General features: G+C 37.7%; 3 protein-coding genes and 3 non-coding genes across 6 annotated transcripts; 4 read left to right on the top strand and 2 right to left on the bottom strand.

Annotated features, from left to right (window-relative positions):
- Positions 1–441: 441 nt before the first annotated feature.
- On the top strand, positions 442–3,858 carry LOC111247222 (U7 snRNA-associated Sm-like protein LSm10). The gene is made up of 2 exons (XM_022797896.2): positions 442–581; positions 1,826–3,858. Exons 1-2 carry the CDS (start codon positions 442–444, stop codon positions 2,097–2,099), a joined length of 414 nt encoding a protein of 137 aa, XP_022653631.1. The 3' UTR covers positions 2,100–3,858.
- On the top strand, positions 1,149–1,230 carry TRNAS-GCU (transfer RNA serine (anticodon GCU)). Its single transcript has one exon. It is a non-coding gene; the product is annotated as a tRNA-Ser (tRNA).
- Positions 3,859–4,249: 391 nt separating the features above from the next.
- On the top strand, positions 4,250–4,321 carry TRNAM-CAU (transfer RNA methionine (anticodon CAU)). Its single transcript has one exon. It is a non-coding gene; the product is annotated as a tRNA-Met (tRNA).
- A 1,170-nt stretch (positions 4,322–5,491) lies between these two features.
- On the bottom strand, positions 5,492–12,352 carry LOC111246836 (citramalyl-CoA lyase, mitochondrial-like). The gene is made up of 6 exons (XM_022797098.2): positions 11,973–12,352; positions 9,979–10,167; positions 9,504–9,705; positions 6,630–6,743; positions 6,303–6,498; positions 5,492–5,916 (listed from the first exon to the last, which is right to left on the bottom strand). Exons 1-6 carry the CDS (start codon positions 12,186–12,188, stop codon positions 5,784–5,786), a joined length of 1,050 nt encoding a protein of 349 aa, XP_022652833.1. The 5' UTR covers positions 12,189–12,352; the 3' UTR covers positions 5,492–5,783.
- Positions 6,921–6,993, bottom strand: TRNAT-UGU (transfer RNA threonine (anticodon UGU)). The gene has a single exon. It is a non-coding gene; the product is annotated as a tRNA-Thr (tRNA).
- A 242-nt stretch (positions 12,353–12,594) lies between the features above and the next one.
- Pex2 (peroxisomal biogenesis factor 2) lies at positions 12,595–15,081 on the top strand. The gene has a single exon (XM_022799730.2). It carries the CDS (start codon positions 12,938–12,940, stop codon positions 13,826–13,828), a length of 891 nt encoding a protein of 296 aa, XP_022655465.1. The 5' UTR covers positions 12,595–12,937; the 3' UTR covers positions 13,829–15,081.
- Positions 15,082–17,430: the final 2,349 nt, after the last annotated feature.

The following is a 17,430-nucleotide window of genomic DNA, read 5'->3' as shown; positions in this document are numbered from 1 at the left end:
AGATAATAGACGGCGGCCCCACATACGGCAGACGCGATTTTCTACAGGATCAGCCCCCCATACTCGTTTACTGAACGGCCGTATTTTTCGCGGATTAGTCCGCGTAAGTTTACTACAATAACAACTACTGAGAGAAAGCACCCGTTACTCCAGTTAATGGACAACTAAGTAAGGGACGCCGGCTCCCGCTTTTCATGAAAACAATTGAGTTTCGAATGCCGTCGATTGTTACCTCTGCTGCCACCAAAACAACAGCGTTTCACCACAGAACAACAACAACAGCAGTAACAACAACGGCTATACAACAGTACGACTCGGAAACAAATATGGCGACGTCCACATTACACGTATTTAAAGCGGGCTTGCTTTGAAGCTAGATAGTGAAGTTGCAGGGTTAAAAACTACTGCCAATAACAATCCTTTAGCAGAGGCTACGACAACATGTCTCTACGAAGTGGTAGAGATAAAGCGACAGCTGTCAAAACGCTCTTATGCTTAGTGCAGGCTTTGGAAGGCCGGGCAACAACGGTGGAATTGCAAAATGAGATCACGGTTCAGGGTACGATTTGCGATGTGGATGGGTAAGTGGCACACACTTTTCTTATACATGGCGCGCATTTTGATTTCCAACAACAAATAAAAGTCCACCGAACTCCACAAAAGTCCATAGAGTCATATTGCACATTTTCCTCAAACTTTTAACTTGCGGTGTGAGGACTTGGTTAAAGCCTTAATGAAAGAAACACATGTTGAGGTGAATTCCTTATAGGGATGTGTGGCATAGATGGTGTTCTGCTGCTGCCTTGTATGGACTCGCTGTGAAAAGTAACACTTCATTTTATTAAATTTGTTTCGTTACCCTTCCTATTATATTTTTTTTTGCAGCAGGCGCATTGTTTAGCGGTCGTATTTTTTGAGGTTAACTAAGAAAACATCAGTTAAGAAGAATTCATCTGTTGAAACTATAGGGTTCATAATTCACTTTAAAAGCTTGCCAATAGATGCTCCACAGACAGACCGTCAGAATAAACCATTTTCATATTGTGTCGTTTTAGAGTTAGTGCTCAAATCATTTGGATTGAAATTTTCCAATTGAAGTTTCACGAACATTCAATGGCGCGCTTAGTTGGTCCTCCAGTAGGCGTCGTGACGAGGTGGCCGAGAGGTTAAGGCGTTGGACTGCTAATCCAATGGGCTCTGCCCGCGTGGGTTCGAATCCCATCCTCGTCGAAATGAATTTTTGGAAGGTTTAGATAGTTATTGTGTTAACATTATTGGGTTAACGATTATTAATCTCATAACATGAGGGACCTAAAACCAGCAATGGTAAATTTGGGTTGAAAAGTTTAGTGAATGTTATGTAAATTTTTTTTTCGTGTTTATTCATGTGTGTTTAATGTGTAATTCAATAAAGAATGTATAATGCTGCTCAACCCGGCCGTAGGCGTTGTTAGCAACAGATATTTAAGAGATGTTAGCTTCGAACAATTTTCATAACATTTATTTGTATATGTTAAACTCTGCATTAAGAATCAATAAGCTATAACCAATGGTTTATGTACAAGCAAATCTCGTTTACCGACTGACTTAATTTTCTTTGAGATACGTGCTACAATTAAGACATAATAAGTGCAATGGTAAATTACATGTCATTGATGGTTTAAGTGCCATGTATGAAATACTTAAAACGCATAAAAAATAAAGTCAGCTCATATAATTCTGTTGTTACAATAGATTTGCTCACATCCAGTGAGATAAACTTTTCGAATTCCAAAAACTGGATGCTCTGAATATTATTAACCCAACCTTTTTCGGCGCTTTGCAGCCGAATGAACGTACAAATGGTGGACGCGACTATCACACTAATTAATGGATTCCAGCGGACGTTTCCCTATTTTTATATCCGCGGTCGTAACGTGCGGTACGTTCATATCCCGTGTGACATAAACATCATGGCAACTATTGAAGAACGTGTTAAAAGCGCGCAGAGAATCGTACCTTTAAATCAACAGCGGAACGAGCTTCAGATTCTCATAACACGTAGAAAGAGGGAGCAACTCCAACGACAGGCTGCTAATAGGAGCCGCCGGCAAACTTAACATAATTATTGAATAGCGCAATAAATGCGTAAATATTATCAGGCTGTATTGGACTGGGCTGTATATATTCAGCTTTTATCTATATATGACAAAATAAACGTTTGTCTTTAACCTTCTTGCAGGTAGTATACCAAGTAAACGTAATAATGTATATATTGAGGTAACCGGCGGTGCAATTTGTCATAGAGGGTCACTTCGTTGCAGTCTGCTCTGATATTCGCAAGAAAAAAAGAAATTTTTACTAGTGAAGCCAATTATAAACGTTCGTCTTTAATATATTTTCTTAGGCCTCTTAGTATTGACAGCTCCCGCACATCTGATGTAAATCAAACTGATAAATATCATAAATTATTCGTGTAAATATTCTCAACTGACATTTCCTTGCGTGTATACGGAAATCATGAACTATTTAGTTGTCAATGGAAATGGAGAAATAACTTTTAAACCTAAGTTAGTTGTAAAAGGCACAGGGCTACACTGTTTGTTAGCGTTTGAAATCGCTCTGGTAAATTCGAAAGCTAAACAATTTAACAAAATCGACCGGTAAAAATATGTAACAGCAGCGGTTTATTCGTCGTCGACAATATCTCTTTGACTAGTCTTTTGCAATTAATTTTTAGACCTTTCGTTCACTCAGTCATGCACTACAGAGTGTACCAGCAACTAAATGTAAAAAATACAAAATCACTTTTGACAAGCATGGGTTTTATGAAAAAGTGACAATTGTCGTTTTCTTTTTAATATTGCGGTAGGCGCATCAATGGTGACGGACACTTCAATTATCGCTGGAAACTGCGTACAACCACTTATTCTTTTTTCTAAGTTGATAAACGGTCATTTTAGTTTAGTTAGGTGATTTGGTGTATGTACGTGAAGATATCTTAGGGTATGCCTTTCTCGATCGCGCCGTTCCCACAAATTCTAAGCGTCTACGATTTGCAACGAGGAGCCTTTGCTTCAAACGAAACTTACCTGAAGTAACTGACCTGAAGGCGTTTCGGACCAAATAGATCTTATGAGAGAATTCTTTATTTTGCTCAAAGATATTTTATTAATCAGATCTAACAGATCAACTTTTGTGTCCATGGCGCCGTCGATCAAGTGGTGCCACGCTCTATCACGTTATCCATGGTATTTACTTTTTCGTAGAGCACAAATCGAAGGTAGCAGATTAGCAGAATAGTAGTTGTTAGATAATAGTCTACGAATTTCTTTACTTTAGCATCCTCAAAAAAATTTGTCTAACTTTGATGATATACGCCCTGTGCCTAAAATCATCGTAAGCTATCTCAGGAGTGTCCGCCTTCATTGTTTACAACGTAGCCAAAAGCAGTGCGCCAAATTTCTAAAATAATATTTATGCTTTTCTAATAAGGTGCTAAGTTGTTTCAACCGAGGCTTTCTCTTATGTATTTCTCGTTAGTGTGTTGAAAGCTTTCATAACCATTTCGAAAGCCGCAGAGGGCCTGGCAGCCGAGTACACAGCCAACCGTGTGCAATGTCAAATATCATACGCCTACTGTGAAGAGTTTCGATTATGGCAGCCGCATTTGCCCGACTTAGTCGTGGCCATGCTGTGATTTTACTGTCGACAGAAAAAGCTTTGTCTCAGTAGGCTGGATCATAAGGAGAAACCTTTCACTGAAGTTATTTTTGACTCAGCTGGCGTACTTTGATGTAGTAGATCTGTTTTTATCGCTCGTTCGGCGGCTAATGACAATTATAAAATAAAATGTATCCTTTGATACGCTTTGCAGTACACACGATTCTCAGTTTTTAGTTTTACTTGCGGATAGAAGCTGTAATATTTATATTGGATGACATGTCTTACTGGAACATTTAATTGTCGGCGGCTTACTGTTCGAATCGAAAATTACTAAAAGTTGACATGACGTTCACGTTACTTAGAAGTGAAAAGAGCAGTAATCTAAAACTGCACATATTCTTAATTTTTGTATGAAAACTCCATCATGACTATACACAAACGAATGAATACTCCAAACGGCTATATGCAAATTTAACCGTCAACGCTTAGGCAGATTGAGATTGGAACTTGTATTAAGCAACAGCGACAGAACGAATATTCCCGTAGTGCCGCCTGCCCTTGGCTGTCCTGACAGATCAGAGATGTAAATAGGCGAAAACAGTGTAGCAGAGTGGCGCAGTGGAAGCGTGCTGGGCCCATAACCCAGAGGTCCGTGGATCGAAACCACGTTCTGCTATCATGTTTTTCTTTTTCTAAGTTCGAAAACGTGCTTTTTTTTCAATCGCACACTGCACACAATGGAGAATACAACTTATAAACACCAAAGATGAGATTTAGGCAGATACAACAAAGCTAAGAAAATCTGAATTATTACTTATTTAATTGGTGTTTATTGTGTATTCATATCTGCGAAAATACAACTGAGTAATATGTAAGAAAGGATTATGTTTTAATATAGGTATTGCAGTATAACACCTGCGGAGTGTCTCGTATTGCAAATACTCACTAAGTGTCCTTATTAAGAGGGACCGTCAAGTATTACGTTTGTTTGTATATATTTATTACACCTATTTCTATCCATGAACTGTTTATATGAGATGCGCATAAAAATAATTAATTAGGCTGGTTGGGCCCAACACTAACAATCAGTAAGGTGAAAGCAAACTCATGCCAGCTGAACTCGTCTCTCATCTAGCGAGGAAACTCCGCCATGTTGAAATTGATGCTGCTCACTCAGTATACATTATAGCATGGGTTTTTTCTGACAGTTTTAACGCAGGAGCTAGTTGTTATCTGAAATCATATGCAGTATTCATTAGGATAATGATTTCAGCAAAGATAATTTTATTGAAAAGTAGCGACTGTCTCGGTTTGTTGGAGATACAGGGCAACGCAACGTGCAGTGTGGCGTGGTCTAGTCGCTAGGACACCAGAGTTACACGCACGAAGGCGGAGTTCGATATCTCATGGTGGTGATTTTCTCGGTAATTTTTAAACTCCAGTTTTCCTTCATAATCGAGCGTTGTCAATTTCTTATCGCTGGTCATTAGCAAAACGATATTTAGGTTTCCAAAAACAAAGAAAAGATCGTCGAAGTTATATCATGAACGTTTCATGAAGTTCTCTGTTTCCTCAAATAGATGGTTCTCTATGAGTAAGGGGAAGACTGATTCAAATAACCACGAAATGCGATGAAGAGCTTACTGCTAGGCACTCAAAAATTTCATGGATTTAAAATCAAATAGAGTAAAGAATTGCACAAATTCATACGTAAACACTTTGAACAAATGAGCGATGCTCCTTTTAGGCTACAATATATTCTGTTAATAAGCTCTTCGCAGAAGCTCTTTTTTACATTTTCTATCAATATAATTCTGAAATGGCAGAAAGTTAATACACGAACAAGTGACATAACGACACGAATATTTATTCAGTAAAACCTTTTTTCAAATCATTCACATTTACCTCCCCTCTAATAATATATAAATTGCCACACGAACTATTGTTGTTGACGCAATGGTTGCCGTCGCTGGTGCTATTGTACAGCAAGTTGTCTGCCTCAGTCACTTCGTTGAGAATTAGTAATATCTACAGCGCACACTAGAACATAGATTGGTGTTTTGTTTCATCTGCAGCTACCCGTTTGTACAATGGGTGATAACTACTCAAGCAGTAAAACATGTTCATCTCTATTATCGCTATTCCTTTACAACGTCATCGTTGTTCGGGTCAACTCTGTATTTTTTAGGCAACTCCTCGCCGCGGATTACGTAGTCGAATTCAAGAATGTTTTTCGCCTGAAGTATTGTTGGCATATCAATCATAGACCCTCTGAAAGTGAACATTTTGTTGTAAGATATTTTTACACACTTTTTGCCTGTTAATAATGATGATTTCTATTAAAAAGCCTGTACAAACTTATCAGTGACTACACTTCAATGACTACGACCCAATTTGAATTGATAAATATTATAGTATATGCAAGTTTTATTACAATAGTTGCACTTTTATTCGTTTGAATTTTGCAAACCCAACTATATTATATATATCTCTATTCCGGTCGAGGGCTCAGTGGATCATTAGCCTTTACTATCATTACATTATTGAAACTTTACACATAAAAGTAACACTGATTACTAAGTAAAATATTTTCCTTAGAGTAAAAAACACATTGAGAATTACTGCTGCTAATTGTTTGCTTTTGTTTTGCGACTTGCCTGAAATTGAACACTCCCTTTCCTGTCTCAGTGTGCTGCTTGAACTCCTTAATAAGGTCTTTGGCCCACTCAATTTTTTCCTTGGATGGAGAAAATGCCTCCTGAACAATAGGCACTTGCGATGGATGGATCACTTGTTTTCCCGTGAAGCCTAACTTTACGCCTTCTAGGGCCTGCTTACGTAGTCCTTCTGAATCTACATTACAGAAGTCAATACAATGCGACGCACACATAACATTGCAAAGAGTAGTGTCTCAAAAATAGCATCTAAATGCAACAGTTCATAAAATACATACAAAAGGAAATCTTTTTGTTAGGACAACGCACCCTTGTAATCAATGTAGACCATATCGATGGGTTGGACCTTAAACGCCCTGCACAATAGAACGATCTGCTGACGAGCCATCAGCACTTCCTGAGCGTCCTTGGTGCGCTGCGCGCCTGTAGAGGATGACAAAGAATATGAAAACTTTGCTTTATTAAATCTGAACCAATACGTGAAAGTAGCATACATTCTACTAACTATCGAGGTAACATTAATGCAGAGACAATGTCGCAAGATATTCATGTCTATATTTACCATTCGGTACGTTTTTATAAAGTTGCATAAAACAGATCAGCCAACTGGGAGAATCGAACTCCCGACCCCTGGTTTACAAGACCAGTGCTCTAACCCCTAAGCTAAGCTGGCGACGCCATCCCTCCCCTCATTATGTGTTATAAACTAAGCGTTTAGGAAACTGTGCTGAACATCAAAGACACACGTAATGTATGATCATAAAAGTTCATTATCCTTATCATCACAATATGCATAAAAACTTTTTTAACTAAATAATTGGAGATACTATCACTAAAGGCAGTTATCTAAGCGGCGGCGTAACCAGCGCCTCCACGCGGACACCATGGCAACCGTCGAGATCCCGCTCTCCCCGGCCGACGCGTACGTCCAAAGCAGCGACGACGAAAATAACGATGACGGCAATAACAATACCGAAGTGGCGTTTTTTTTTCGAAATTGATTGTAAGTACGCTTCTGTACCGTTTTTCAACTAATAGATTTTTGACAAAATTTTATAGGATGCCTCGTCAAGTGTCTTTTGCTTTTCTGATCATTCTGATACACAAGGCAACCGTTACAAATCAAATGAAGAGGTGAAATAAACCGTACAATAACGTCAAAGCAGCCAAAATATTCCGATAATTAGTATGTTCTCTATCAGGAAGTCTTTTTCGAAATTTCTGGTCGCAAAGTGGTTACATTCGGTTACTATATGCTAAAGAAACTTGAAATTATTTTTAGTATAAATTTGTTCTATAATTTTCTTTATAATGTGGTAGGTATTAAAAGGTTCTCCAACTGAAAATTGACACGTAATCCTAAACCTACTGTTCCTTTGTTGCTATATTATCTAAAAATTACAGATTAAATTTAATGGGCCTTATCGAAAGAGCAAAGAAAAGATCTGTTTTGTAGTACCTTTATAGTACAAATTATTGAGTACTTAACTTGGACTCCTGTTTAGCTTAAATGTTCAAACAGTGTGTGAGACAAGCTCTAAGGTTAGTCTGCGTGTTCCAAAACACGTCTTGCTTTCTTTAAGAAATGAAGCAAGTTTCCACAATATCAAAGTCAGAAAATATTTGCGTAATTGATAATCAATCACTAATCAAAAAACTGTTTGAAGAAATGTTAATTATAATTTTAATTATAATAATAACTGATTGGTAGGTACTTTTACAAGTGGGGGAGGGGGGATATTCTTGCTTACAAATTTTTAATACTTCGGGCCCACAACTTCATGTTAATCGAATGGAACCATGTCCTAGCAGTCTGCAACATTTTCGGCATATTTGACCATAGGATAGATGAAATCAGTATGGTGCAGTTTTAAATACTTCTTCATTTGCAGTTATTCGCGCCATTATTCCAATGGCGTAATGATCATCAATGAAGCCTAGTTTTCTTGCATTGTTATTTGAAGTTATCTAGGCTATTATCACCGTTGTTCTTGCATTTTAAGGACAATAGCGGAAACTTCATTAAGAAATAACGGCTCTTATAATTGATCTGGGCGATTTTAATCACTTACTTCAGTAAACAGAATTTCGTAAAGAGTTGGTAATGTAAAATGACAAGTGAATTAGTTTGCAATAGGTATCTAGCTGACTCAGTCTCGCCATGTTTTCCTATTACAAAAAAAGTAACTTGAAAAATGAAGACGGTTAAATTACCATGACGAAATAAATTGTAGCAAGATTCGACACGAAACAAAATACCAAGTCTTTAAAAGGTTAGACAAAAGATAACTACTGAATATTATTTTTGAAAGAGACTGCTTGGAAGTTTACAGTTTGGGCAATCGAATAGTACTCATATTATAGAAAAATCGTACGTACTCTTTAGGCCAATTGAAGACCAACAATATCATGTTTCAATATAAATAGATATACATACTACAAATAACATGTCTTCTTCTACTTTGATTAAAGTTTAGGAGTGACTTTCCTGGTTGCCGACAAGATTTAACATTTGTGCGTTCGAACTATCTCTACCCAAACATTTTGCTCTACGTTTGAGTAGAGTTAGTTCGAATTAATTGGTGCTAACTGAAAGTAGTCGTAAAAAAATGAAAAACTAAAGATGCATCATTTATCGCCATTATCGCCATTACTACCATGATGTGGTGGTTTCACAGCCGATAACCCACCACATAGCACTACAGTTCGTAAGTCACCCTCTTCTCTCTTCATAAACTATTCTAATTGAAATTTGCCGCATTAAATTGAGCAGGTTAGCTAGTAATTCCTGAGTGTTCAGTCAGGGACCTGCTATCCGTGAGACCGCTACAAATGAACCGTCAAAAAGTGTATTGTTGGAGTTCGGGCTACGAAATTTCATTTATATCGGTTTATAAGGTGCAGTTGAAGTTAACTTTAATAATGGATAGGATATTTGACGGGCAGATTTATATTTACATTATAACCTAACAGAAACCGATAAAGAAAGCAATTTCTTTAAATTATTTTTGGCTAACTGATTTACCCTTGGGAGATATATTTTCGTCATTGCGAAGAGTCACTTGACACGAACATATTGCTTAGGTAAGTTTAGATATGACGTTACTGACACAACTATACCACAGGTGTTATTAAAAAAAAGAAACAGCAACTGGTATAACTAAACAGCGTAAATATACTAACCGATGTTTGCGGTAAAGTCATCCGAGCCAAACACAACTGCATCAATAACGCCACGGCTTATCTCCGAGAGTTCGGATGCATGTTGAAGGATGTCTTTAAGATAAATAAGTCCAATAGCTGATTCGATGTATAGGACAATATTGAGCATTTTACAAGAGTCCTCTTTTGTTTTTAGAAGTCGCTTGTTAACATGGTCCACCACCTAATGTTGAACAACAGGAAGAGATACACGAAAAATTAGAACCTAAAATAGACAAACTATTTAAATTACTAATATATCTTGTAAACATCCGCATAGTCCGATGTACTTTTACATATGCGTATAGCCTGACTATATACTAGCGATTATAGTATAAAAAAAAACAAGAATCGTCAAGGCGTCTACAGGCTAACTGTGCAATATCTGTCCGGCACAAACATCCGGCATTCGACTTCACATATGCTACTGTTTTACTCATTACATGTGCTCTCTTACCCATGTGACATGTTCCACGCTTTCAACTTTTGGTAGATAAACTGAATGAGGAAGTTGTTTGGCTTGAAATATATGATCGAAATCTTTTTCTGCTAATCCTGAATCCACCGAGTTAATTCGCACACCAACGTCCGCCCGGCCGAACTTGAACGAATCCAGTGCTTTCAATATAGTGTCGCGTGCTGTCTCCTAATGTATCAGAAAAAACACACATGACTAATTAGCTATCTTTCAACAAAATGCATTAGCAGTGATGTGGAAATTTAATAATGAGCTAGGGGATCGTATACGATTTATATTTGGTATTGTACTGCAAAGATTCGCTTGTCATGACACGTGAGTTAGCTCATTGTTTCAACACCCTATTTAACTTTAACCCTTTCAACGTAAAACGTGTATTCCTACACTGAGAAGATCCACTTCCATTATGTACTAGAAGGTAAATACGAGCAAGAGCAATTCCATTAGAAGCGACAGAGCTAAGTAGCCAATTGAAATATCTATTCTTTTAGCAATAAAAAAAGTTTTTCAATAGAGTACACGAAAAGTGCATCTAAAGATATCTATATTTTTGAAAAAGAAAAACCTTGTCATTCTATGAACTATTCTCTCTTAGGTGTCATAATCCACTTTACTATTATGTGTATATATTGCTGTGAAAGGCAAAGTCGATTCATGTTAAAGCTATCGCGAAAGTTTTAACGTAGAAAAAATTTGCCTATTCCATTGTGCTGGCCAAACAACAATACTTCATCACCAACCTCCAACAAATTTAGAACGACTAAATACTGCATTACGTAGGCAAAGGCTAGCACTTTTAAAAATGTTGCAAACATTTTTGGTAAAATATGTAATATTTAATGAGACGAACAAAAATGTAAAGATAAATAGAATCATGATGAGCGCTCGCATCAACATTATGTTAGTCAAGTAAAAAAAAAAAGAAGTCTACATTTACGAACCACATAAATAAAGATTTTCGTACAGTGAGCATTAGCATCTTAACCACCAAAAACAATATGGTTTAATGATAGCATATGGAATGTAGGGTCTCATGAGGGTGTAAAATAAATGACGTACAGCTAGTATAATCCTGTCGCCATGACGGTTTAGTGGCGACACGTTTGATCACTAAAATTAAGAGAATATGAAGTGATTTAGATTAGAAATCGGGCGTTGATACATTGTGGGGGCAACCGTCCCAAGAAATTCTTAACAGCAGTACTGGACGTAAACCTTGAAACATTTATAGCTATAGTCTTTCGAGCGATATTTGTATACGATTTATGTTAAAATTTTTACATTTTGTAATTTGGGACGGCTTATGACAGCTTGATTAGAGCTTTTTAAATAATATAAAAAATCTTGATTTAAAATTCCACTAGAACATAACAGTCGTTTTTCATATTTTGGACAGCAAAACAGGTTAAAGCAGGTTTTTTCCTAAGAACATATATATAGAATACAAGTAAAAGGGATAGTTCAGTACTTCATCTTTTGTTCCATATAAATTATCGACTAAAATAAACGGTAAAGTTCTGTTACGACCGTAAACAACTTTAGATTTCGTTACCGGAATATTTATAATTTCATAACCCAACACAGCTACAACGTTCTTCTACAAGAAGTAAATTAGTTTCTTGTATACCTTGCAATTTGTCTTTCCCATTTAACCTAAAGCCATTGAATTTTCAATAATGGACTTTACATCTTATCGCTAAATAATACACTGTGAAGTTTCTAAACTGATTATTCAAAATGACAATTACTGGGATATCAACATGAATCTATTCGTTTCTTTTTAAAAATCTTCGACCTAGAACATTCCATAAAACACTAAATGAAGCAGAAGTGTCGACCCAGAAAACACTGGAGTAGTAAATAATGGCACTGTAGTTGACTTTGAACGACGCAAGTCATATAACAGCAAAAGAAAAGGCATAATTTTGTTCAACATTTCATGCACCTATGTGTATATTCAGTGTTTCGGTTACCTTGGCAGTGGCAGCTACACCATCTTCACAATCAAGAATCAGCGCGTCGACATCAAGGCTTTGAACTTTTTCTATTTTCGATATGTCACTGCCAGGCACATAAAGGCAAGCACGTCGGGGGACAAACTTCTTGAAGTACGGTTCAATAGGACCGGAACTTTTCAAGCGAACCTGCCGTTGGACACGGGCAACGCTACGCGAGATCCTGGCGAACATGGCTTGCAACTACGCCGTGTACAACTAAGTGAGTTTGTTTCTGTCCTTTGATAAAAAGGCCACTATTTAAATTTTATTTATTATTTTTCCTGCTCTGTTTCACTTAGAAAGAAGTCCGTCTCTTATCGAACATCCCCGCGATAGCCATACACATGCGCGGATAGAATTTGTTGACCAGCGCAAAGTAGTATTTCGAAAAATTGCTTTAAACAAATATTATGTGCCGAATGGTAATCTCAAATTAGGTTAAAGGGCGTAGCTACTCCCATGTGGCATGAGGTGAAAATTTTATACCGAGTCAACCTGAATACGAAAAATTGATTTTAAAGCAATAGTTTGTGTTTGCTATGACTTCGAACCCAGCATCGATTTTCGAAATTATTTTCTTCCCTTTCCTAACGTAAACAAACATGAAAAACAGAGAGATGTACGTTTGGGAATTTTTGACACGCAGAAGTAGTCCTTCCTTATCGTCAGAACCATGCTCATAGACGTTTATATGCCACAGATAGTAGCTGTTCTATTTGGATAAAAAGTCCGTATAGTGGTACAATACCATAGTTGGATTAGAAGATATACTTATTTCTTATCAAAAGGAACACTCAGAGGTTAATACAAGTGCTTTAATACAAGTTTAGTACAAGCTTAAGTGATTAATCGGTGTTTGTGCGCATGTGTGCCGAGTTGTCCAGATCCATTGAGGTGGTTTTTACTATTTGGGAAAATTATGCCCTGTGGTAAAAATCACAATGGCCGTGTCTAAGCTAATCGGTTCCCGAGTGGATCAGTTAGACGCTTTCGAACTTGACGATCAGCTTTTTACTATTCTCAAAAATCAACTAACTGGTGCTTTCAAATACTTCGAACGCAGCCAATTTCTAGCGCTTTGGTCGCTCGAGGTAGATGCTATAATAAAGGCCTCTCTATTTAGTGTGCTTTTGCTACAGAACCAGCCTGCGACAGTTGGCCAGTCGCTTCTGGATTTGTCCATGCTTGATAGAAGTGGGAAGCCTCTAATGAAATGGAAACTGTGGTCGATGCTTTTATTACTTGCAGGAACCCAGTGGTTCCGGGAGCGGTTTCTAATTAGTATTCTGAATATTGTCATTCGTGACCAGATTCGTGCGGAGCGCTGTGCAACAGTAATAGACGGAATAATCCGTTTAGCCGGCGTCGCCAATTTCTACGCGTTCATCACACAAAACCATTACCCAAGCCTGCTTTATCGGCTGTTCGGTATCAAGCTGTATCATTCGAGACCTCCGAGCATGCGTCAACCAGACTATGAGACCCTATCGCGGGAACTTCTCTGGACGAGTTTTGCGGAGTTTCTAGCATTTCTACTGCCCATAATTAGTTCGAGCGGAAGTCGATCCTTCTTCCGAAACGCTCTTCGTAAACTCTACGGCAAGCGGGAACAATCAAGAGCTAGCCTCATACAGGAACGCAGTCTTGCCGACTACAAAACGTGCGGCATCTGCTCAAAATTACCGACACAACCACACGAGATTGGCTGTCGGCACGTTTATTGTTACTATTGTGTGGCAAGCAACGTTCTAAGCGACGAGAAATTCGAATGTCCTCAGTGTGGCTTCGAAGCGCAGGGAATTCGTAACGTGAGGCCAGCCACATTGCTATAATCATCAGATGCTGTTGGATTGAAGAGGTTCTATGAATGATAATGTACAGTAGACGGATTCAAGGATAAGCGTGTTAAAGTAAGCTTGTTTGACACATCGGGCGCCTTGCAATATATGGCCATATTGACTCTAGATAACAAGAGTCCAAAAGCTGGGAAGTGAAGTTTGGCAAGTGGTATCCAGGACAGTAAATTTTATACAAGTCTTTATAAGGTTTTATTGAACATAAGTTTTTGGTAAAAAAGGTAACTTAGTAGACTAGAGCCGCCACCGAACTAAAGCATACTGCCTTAGAGCTGCAAATTAATCATCGAATCAATTTTACCAAAAATCAATTACACTTCCCGTTAGTAGCCCTATTATGGCATAACATTATTGTATAATAGTTGCGATTTACAAATACAATTTAATTAAATGAAATCCTTGTTTGTTCAGTTTCAATTTCAATTTACTTGCATCTTTGCCAAAGAAGTAAGGAATAAGTATTATTTTTTTTATTTGGGTGCGTCTACAGGAAACACAATGATTTAATAAGTATATTTTGTTATTCAGCTTAGTGTCTTTTTCAAGTCGTATTTGAAAGAAGCTTTTGATTGTCCATCTAGTTAAGTTAAGCATCATAACCCTGTGCAGACCGTGCAACCTAAAATTAGCATACAAGGTGCATGTTTCCTCGGATAAATTCGAAGTCTGACTAGAGAAACTGTCCTTGGCAGTAATACAAACTACACTTATAACATTTTCATTACAGTTAGCTCCATTCTATCTCCAGAAAGACATGCAAAATAGATTGGAAAAATAAACAATGGACGTATTTATTTGTATTTCGCTACAAGCCAATTATTGTGTCAAGGAGTAACAGAGCACTTATTTCTTTAGCACTTTATTTCTCAATAATCTCCGATTTTTCCTCCAAAACTCGGTTCTGCGTCTATAGCCCACGAGTCTCGTGTAATAATGGGAATGGAAAGTTAAAATTGAGCTGAGAATGACATTGCTGCCAACAACTGAGCATAAGAAGAATTATTCTCAGCTGACTCTACCAGTGTGTTTTTGAATTCATTTGCAAAGAAATAGTTTGTCTTGTACATAGAACGTGCGTTATACCGTTAATAGCACGATGCTCAGTAGCTACAGACGTATCAGGATAAAGAAAATACAAGCAAGAAGAAGCGGATATTTTCCACCAGAAACAAGCATGACTAGCTTGTTGTCAATGAAAATAAAGCTAACAACAGTGTAATTCCTGAAAATTGCCGAGTCTTATTTCTGCCAATGTTGACGATTTTTACTCAAATCGCACATGACGGATTAGTAATAAGGGTTAGTGAAAAAAAAAAAAAGATTTTTCAATTACGTTTTTTCCTGCCAATTTAAAAATATACAAGTGTTATAGAGTCGGCTACGCGCTACTGAATAAAGATAGGGAAAGCAGGACCAATTAGTGAAGCGTCATCCATAAGTTCTTTAGTCGTAACGCATCTAATGATTTCCCACACTACATAGTAAGATTTAGCAGAGCATCGTTCGAAGCTGCCGACACTTCGACAAAATAGTCCACAGAACCTGTGACACGATTGGTTTAAAATTAACAGCGTGATGTTCGGAGGACAGTGTAATGCTAATAGTGCTTACTGTTCGGGTGTGTTACGGTATTACCTTTTCGGATAGGGTCACTTTTTTCAAAAGCGTTGCGATTTTTCATCTGGTGTTTGTAGTAGTGGTGGGAGTGCCTACACAAAGATCTATATTTATGAAAAAACGAGGATTATTAATGTGGTGCTACATTGCAATAAACTATATTGGAGAGAAGACATTCAAATAATTTCTTTCCGGTAATAAAGTGGATGTAGTCTCCAGCATAGCTTTTTCCGGAATTGTGTTTTGGTCTTAGTGGAATTAGTTACTGAGCAAATCAAGTTTACGAAACCTTATCACCCGAGCGTAAGTCGCATTCGTACATCGTGGCGTGCATAGATGTCCCAACCTGTGACAGGGGCATGCAGCACGCCATATATTAAACTAACGACATTTTAATAGAATAGCCAAAAAAATTTTTTTTTGCCATCACTAGTTCACTTTTGTACTAGTAACATGGTGCTAGTTCCAAGTAGAAACCGCAATTGGTAAGACGTTATAGTCAGTAAGGTTCGGTCTCGATTGACCATTTTGATTGTGACTATCATTATGGTTCTGGAGGCTTCATCAGTTGAATGTCTCCGGGGGCACAACGGGACCCACTACAACTGTAGAGGTCGTGGATTTTCAGCAATGAGTCACGGACAGCAAGTCTATGAGAGAACGCACAGCTAGAAACGAATTGCGAGCCGTAAAGATAGCCACTGATCGCAAAACAAATACACAAGCATTACGATCTAACCGTAGTCGACGACGCGGGAAACAGTTTGCACTGGAACCGATCTTACAGTAATGAAATCAACCGGGCAGCAAATGTTATATATTTTCGTTGAGTCAGGGAGAAAGCTGTACTTCTCTTCAGCAGTTGATCATATCACACAACAATTTATCCATTTATGTTAGGGAATAAATATAACTTGACGCAGCGATATGTACTTTGCATTGTTTTTTTTGACACAAGCTGATCATGAAACTGACTAGAGTTTTCTTGCGTGCTAATGATTTGTCTTCATTGTTGCCTCGTGGGATTCGTTGTTCTACAATGCGCAGGGAATGTTCTAGTGAATTCTGTTAAAGTAGAAGTTATACACCGGACGAGAACGGCCGTAAGATATCGAGTTTTCACAACGAGTTTCGCAAAGTAATCTAAATAAAAATATGTAGAAAGCTGTAATTATTCTTCAGGGTAACATTAGGTAGTGTGTAATAGTTTTCCGGTGGCACTAAAGACCCTACTCAGCGCTAATATACTATAGTGTTTACTTTGGACCCGAATGTAAATACTGCACTGCTTCCCGTCTGATAAAATAAACGTTTTTTGAGCGTTAATTCGTGATATTCAGAAAATAAGTAGCTTTGTAGTTTATAAAACTTCCTAAACTTGGCGGATTCTATAAAATGCTTGGATAGCCAAAATCGGCAAGTTGAAGAAGATTTCAATATATATTCGCAATCGATCGCGCACGGTTAAAATAAGTGTATCATAAACTATGATGCGTTATTGTAAAACAGTTATGTTCGTAGTCTTTTGCCATCTGCCTTATTCAACTGTGTCAACAAACCAAATCAAATGTTACTTTACCTCATGCATTTAAATGTCTTGTGAAATATCTCAACAAGAATGTGTGTTTAGGAGGAAGTATTGCTTCGGTTAGATACCAACAACAGAGAGCGACTGCGTCCTGACAGGAAAACTATCAGTTAGGCCTTCTATAGTTCAACAAGTATAGCATAACGATGGTTTTCTCTAAAAAAGACACGTCGCCTTATGAAGTTGGAATCATCGTCATCGCACAAGTTATCGAAGACGGAAATGTTTTACTAGAAAAGACATCTACGTAACGCTTTTGCTTACTGAGACTTTCGATAGAATTATCAGATAAAAAGTCACATGTGTGGATTCTGATATTTTCTCAATTAAATCAGCTGAACCGGAAGACATCTAGAATAAATCGATACCTCGA

The sequence above is a fragment of the Varroa destructor genome, unplaced genomic scaffold, assembly GCF_002443255.2.
Source record: "Varroa destructor unplaced genomic scaffold, Vdes_3.0 BEIS01000003.1, whole genome shotgun sequence".
Lineage (NCBI taxonomy): Eukaryota > Metazoa > Arthropoda > Arachnida > Mesostigmata > Varroidae > Varroa > Varroa destructor.
This window is presented reverse-complemented; position numbering and strand designations above follow the sequence as displayed.

Bases quoted from the DNA above. Each gene is read 5' to 3' on its own strand.
- LOC111247222 (XM_022797896.2), top strand. From the start codon at position 442: ATGTCTCTACGAAGTGGTAGAGATAAAGCGACAGCTGTCAAAACGCTC. The intron at 582-1,825 runs GTAAGTGGCACA...GGCGCTTTGCAG, and splicing joins ACGATTTGCGATGTGGATGG to CCGAATGAACGTACAAATGG.
- LOC111246836 (XM_022797098.2), bottom strand. From the start codon at position 12,188: ATGTTCGCCAGGATCTCGCGTAGCGTTGCCCGTGTCCAACGGCAGGTT. The intron at 6,744-9,503 runs GTTAGTATATTT...CATCCTCTACAG, and splicing joins TGACTTTACCGCAAACATCG to GCGCGCAGCGCACCAAGGAC. The intron at 5,917-6,302 runs GCAAGTCGCAAA...GTTCACTTTCAG, and splicing joins AAGGGAGTGTTCAATTTCAG to AGGGTCTATGATTGATATGC.
- Pex2 (XM_022799730.2), top strand. From the start codon at position 12,938: ATGGCCGTGTCTAAGCTAATCGGTTCCCGAGTGGATCAGTTAGACGCT.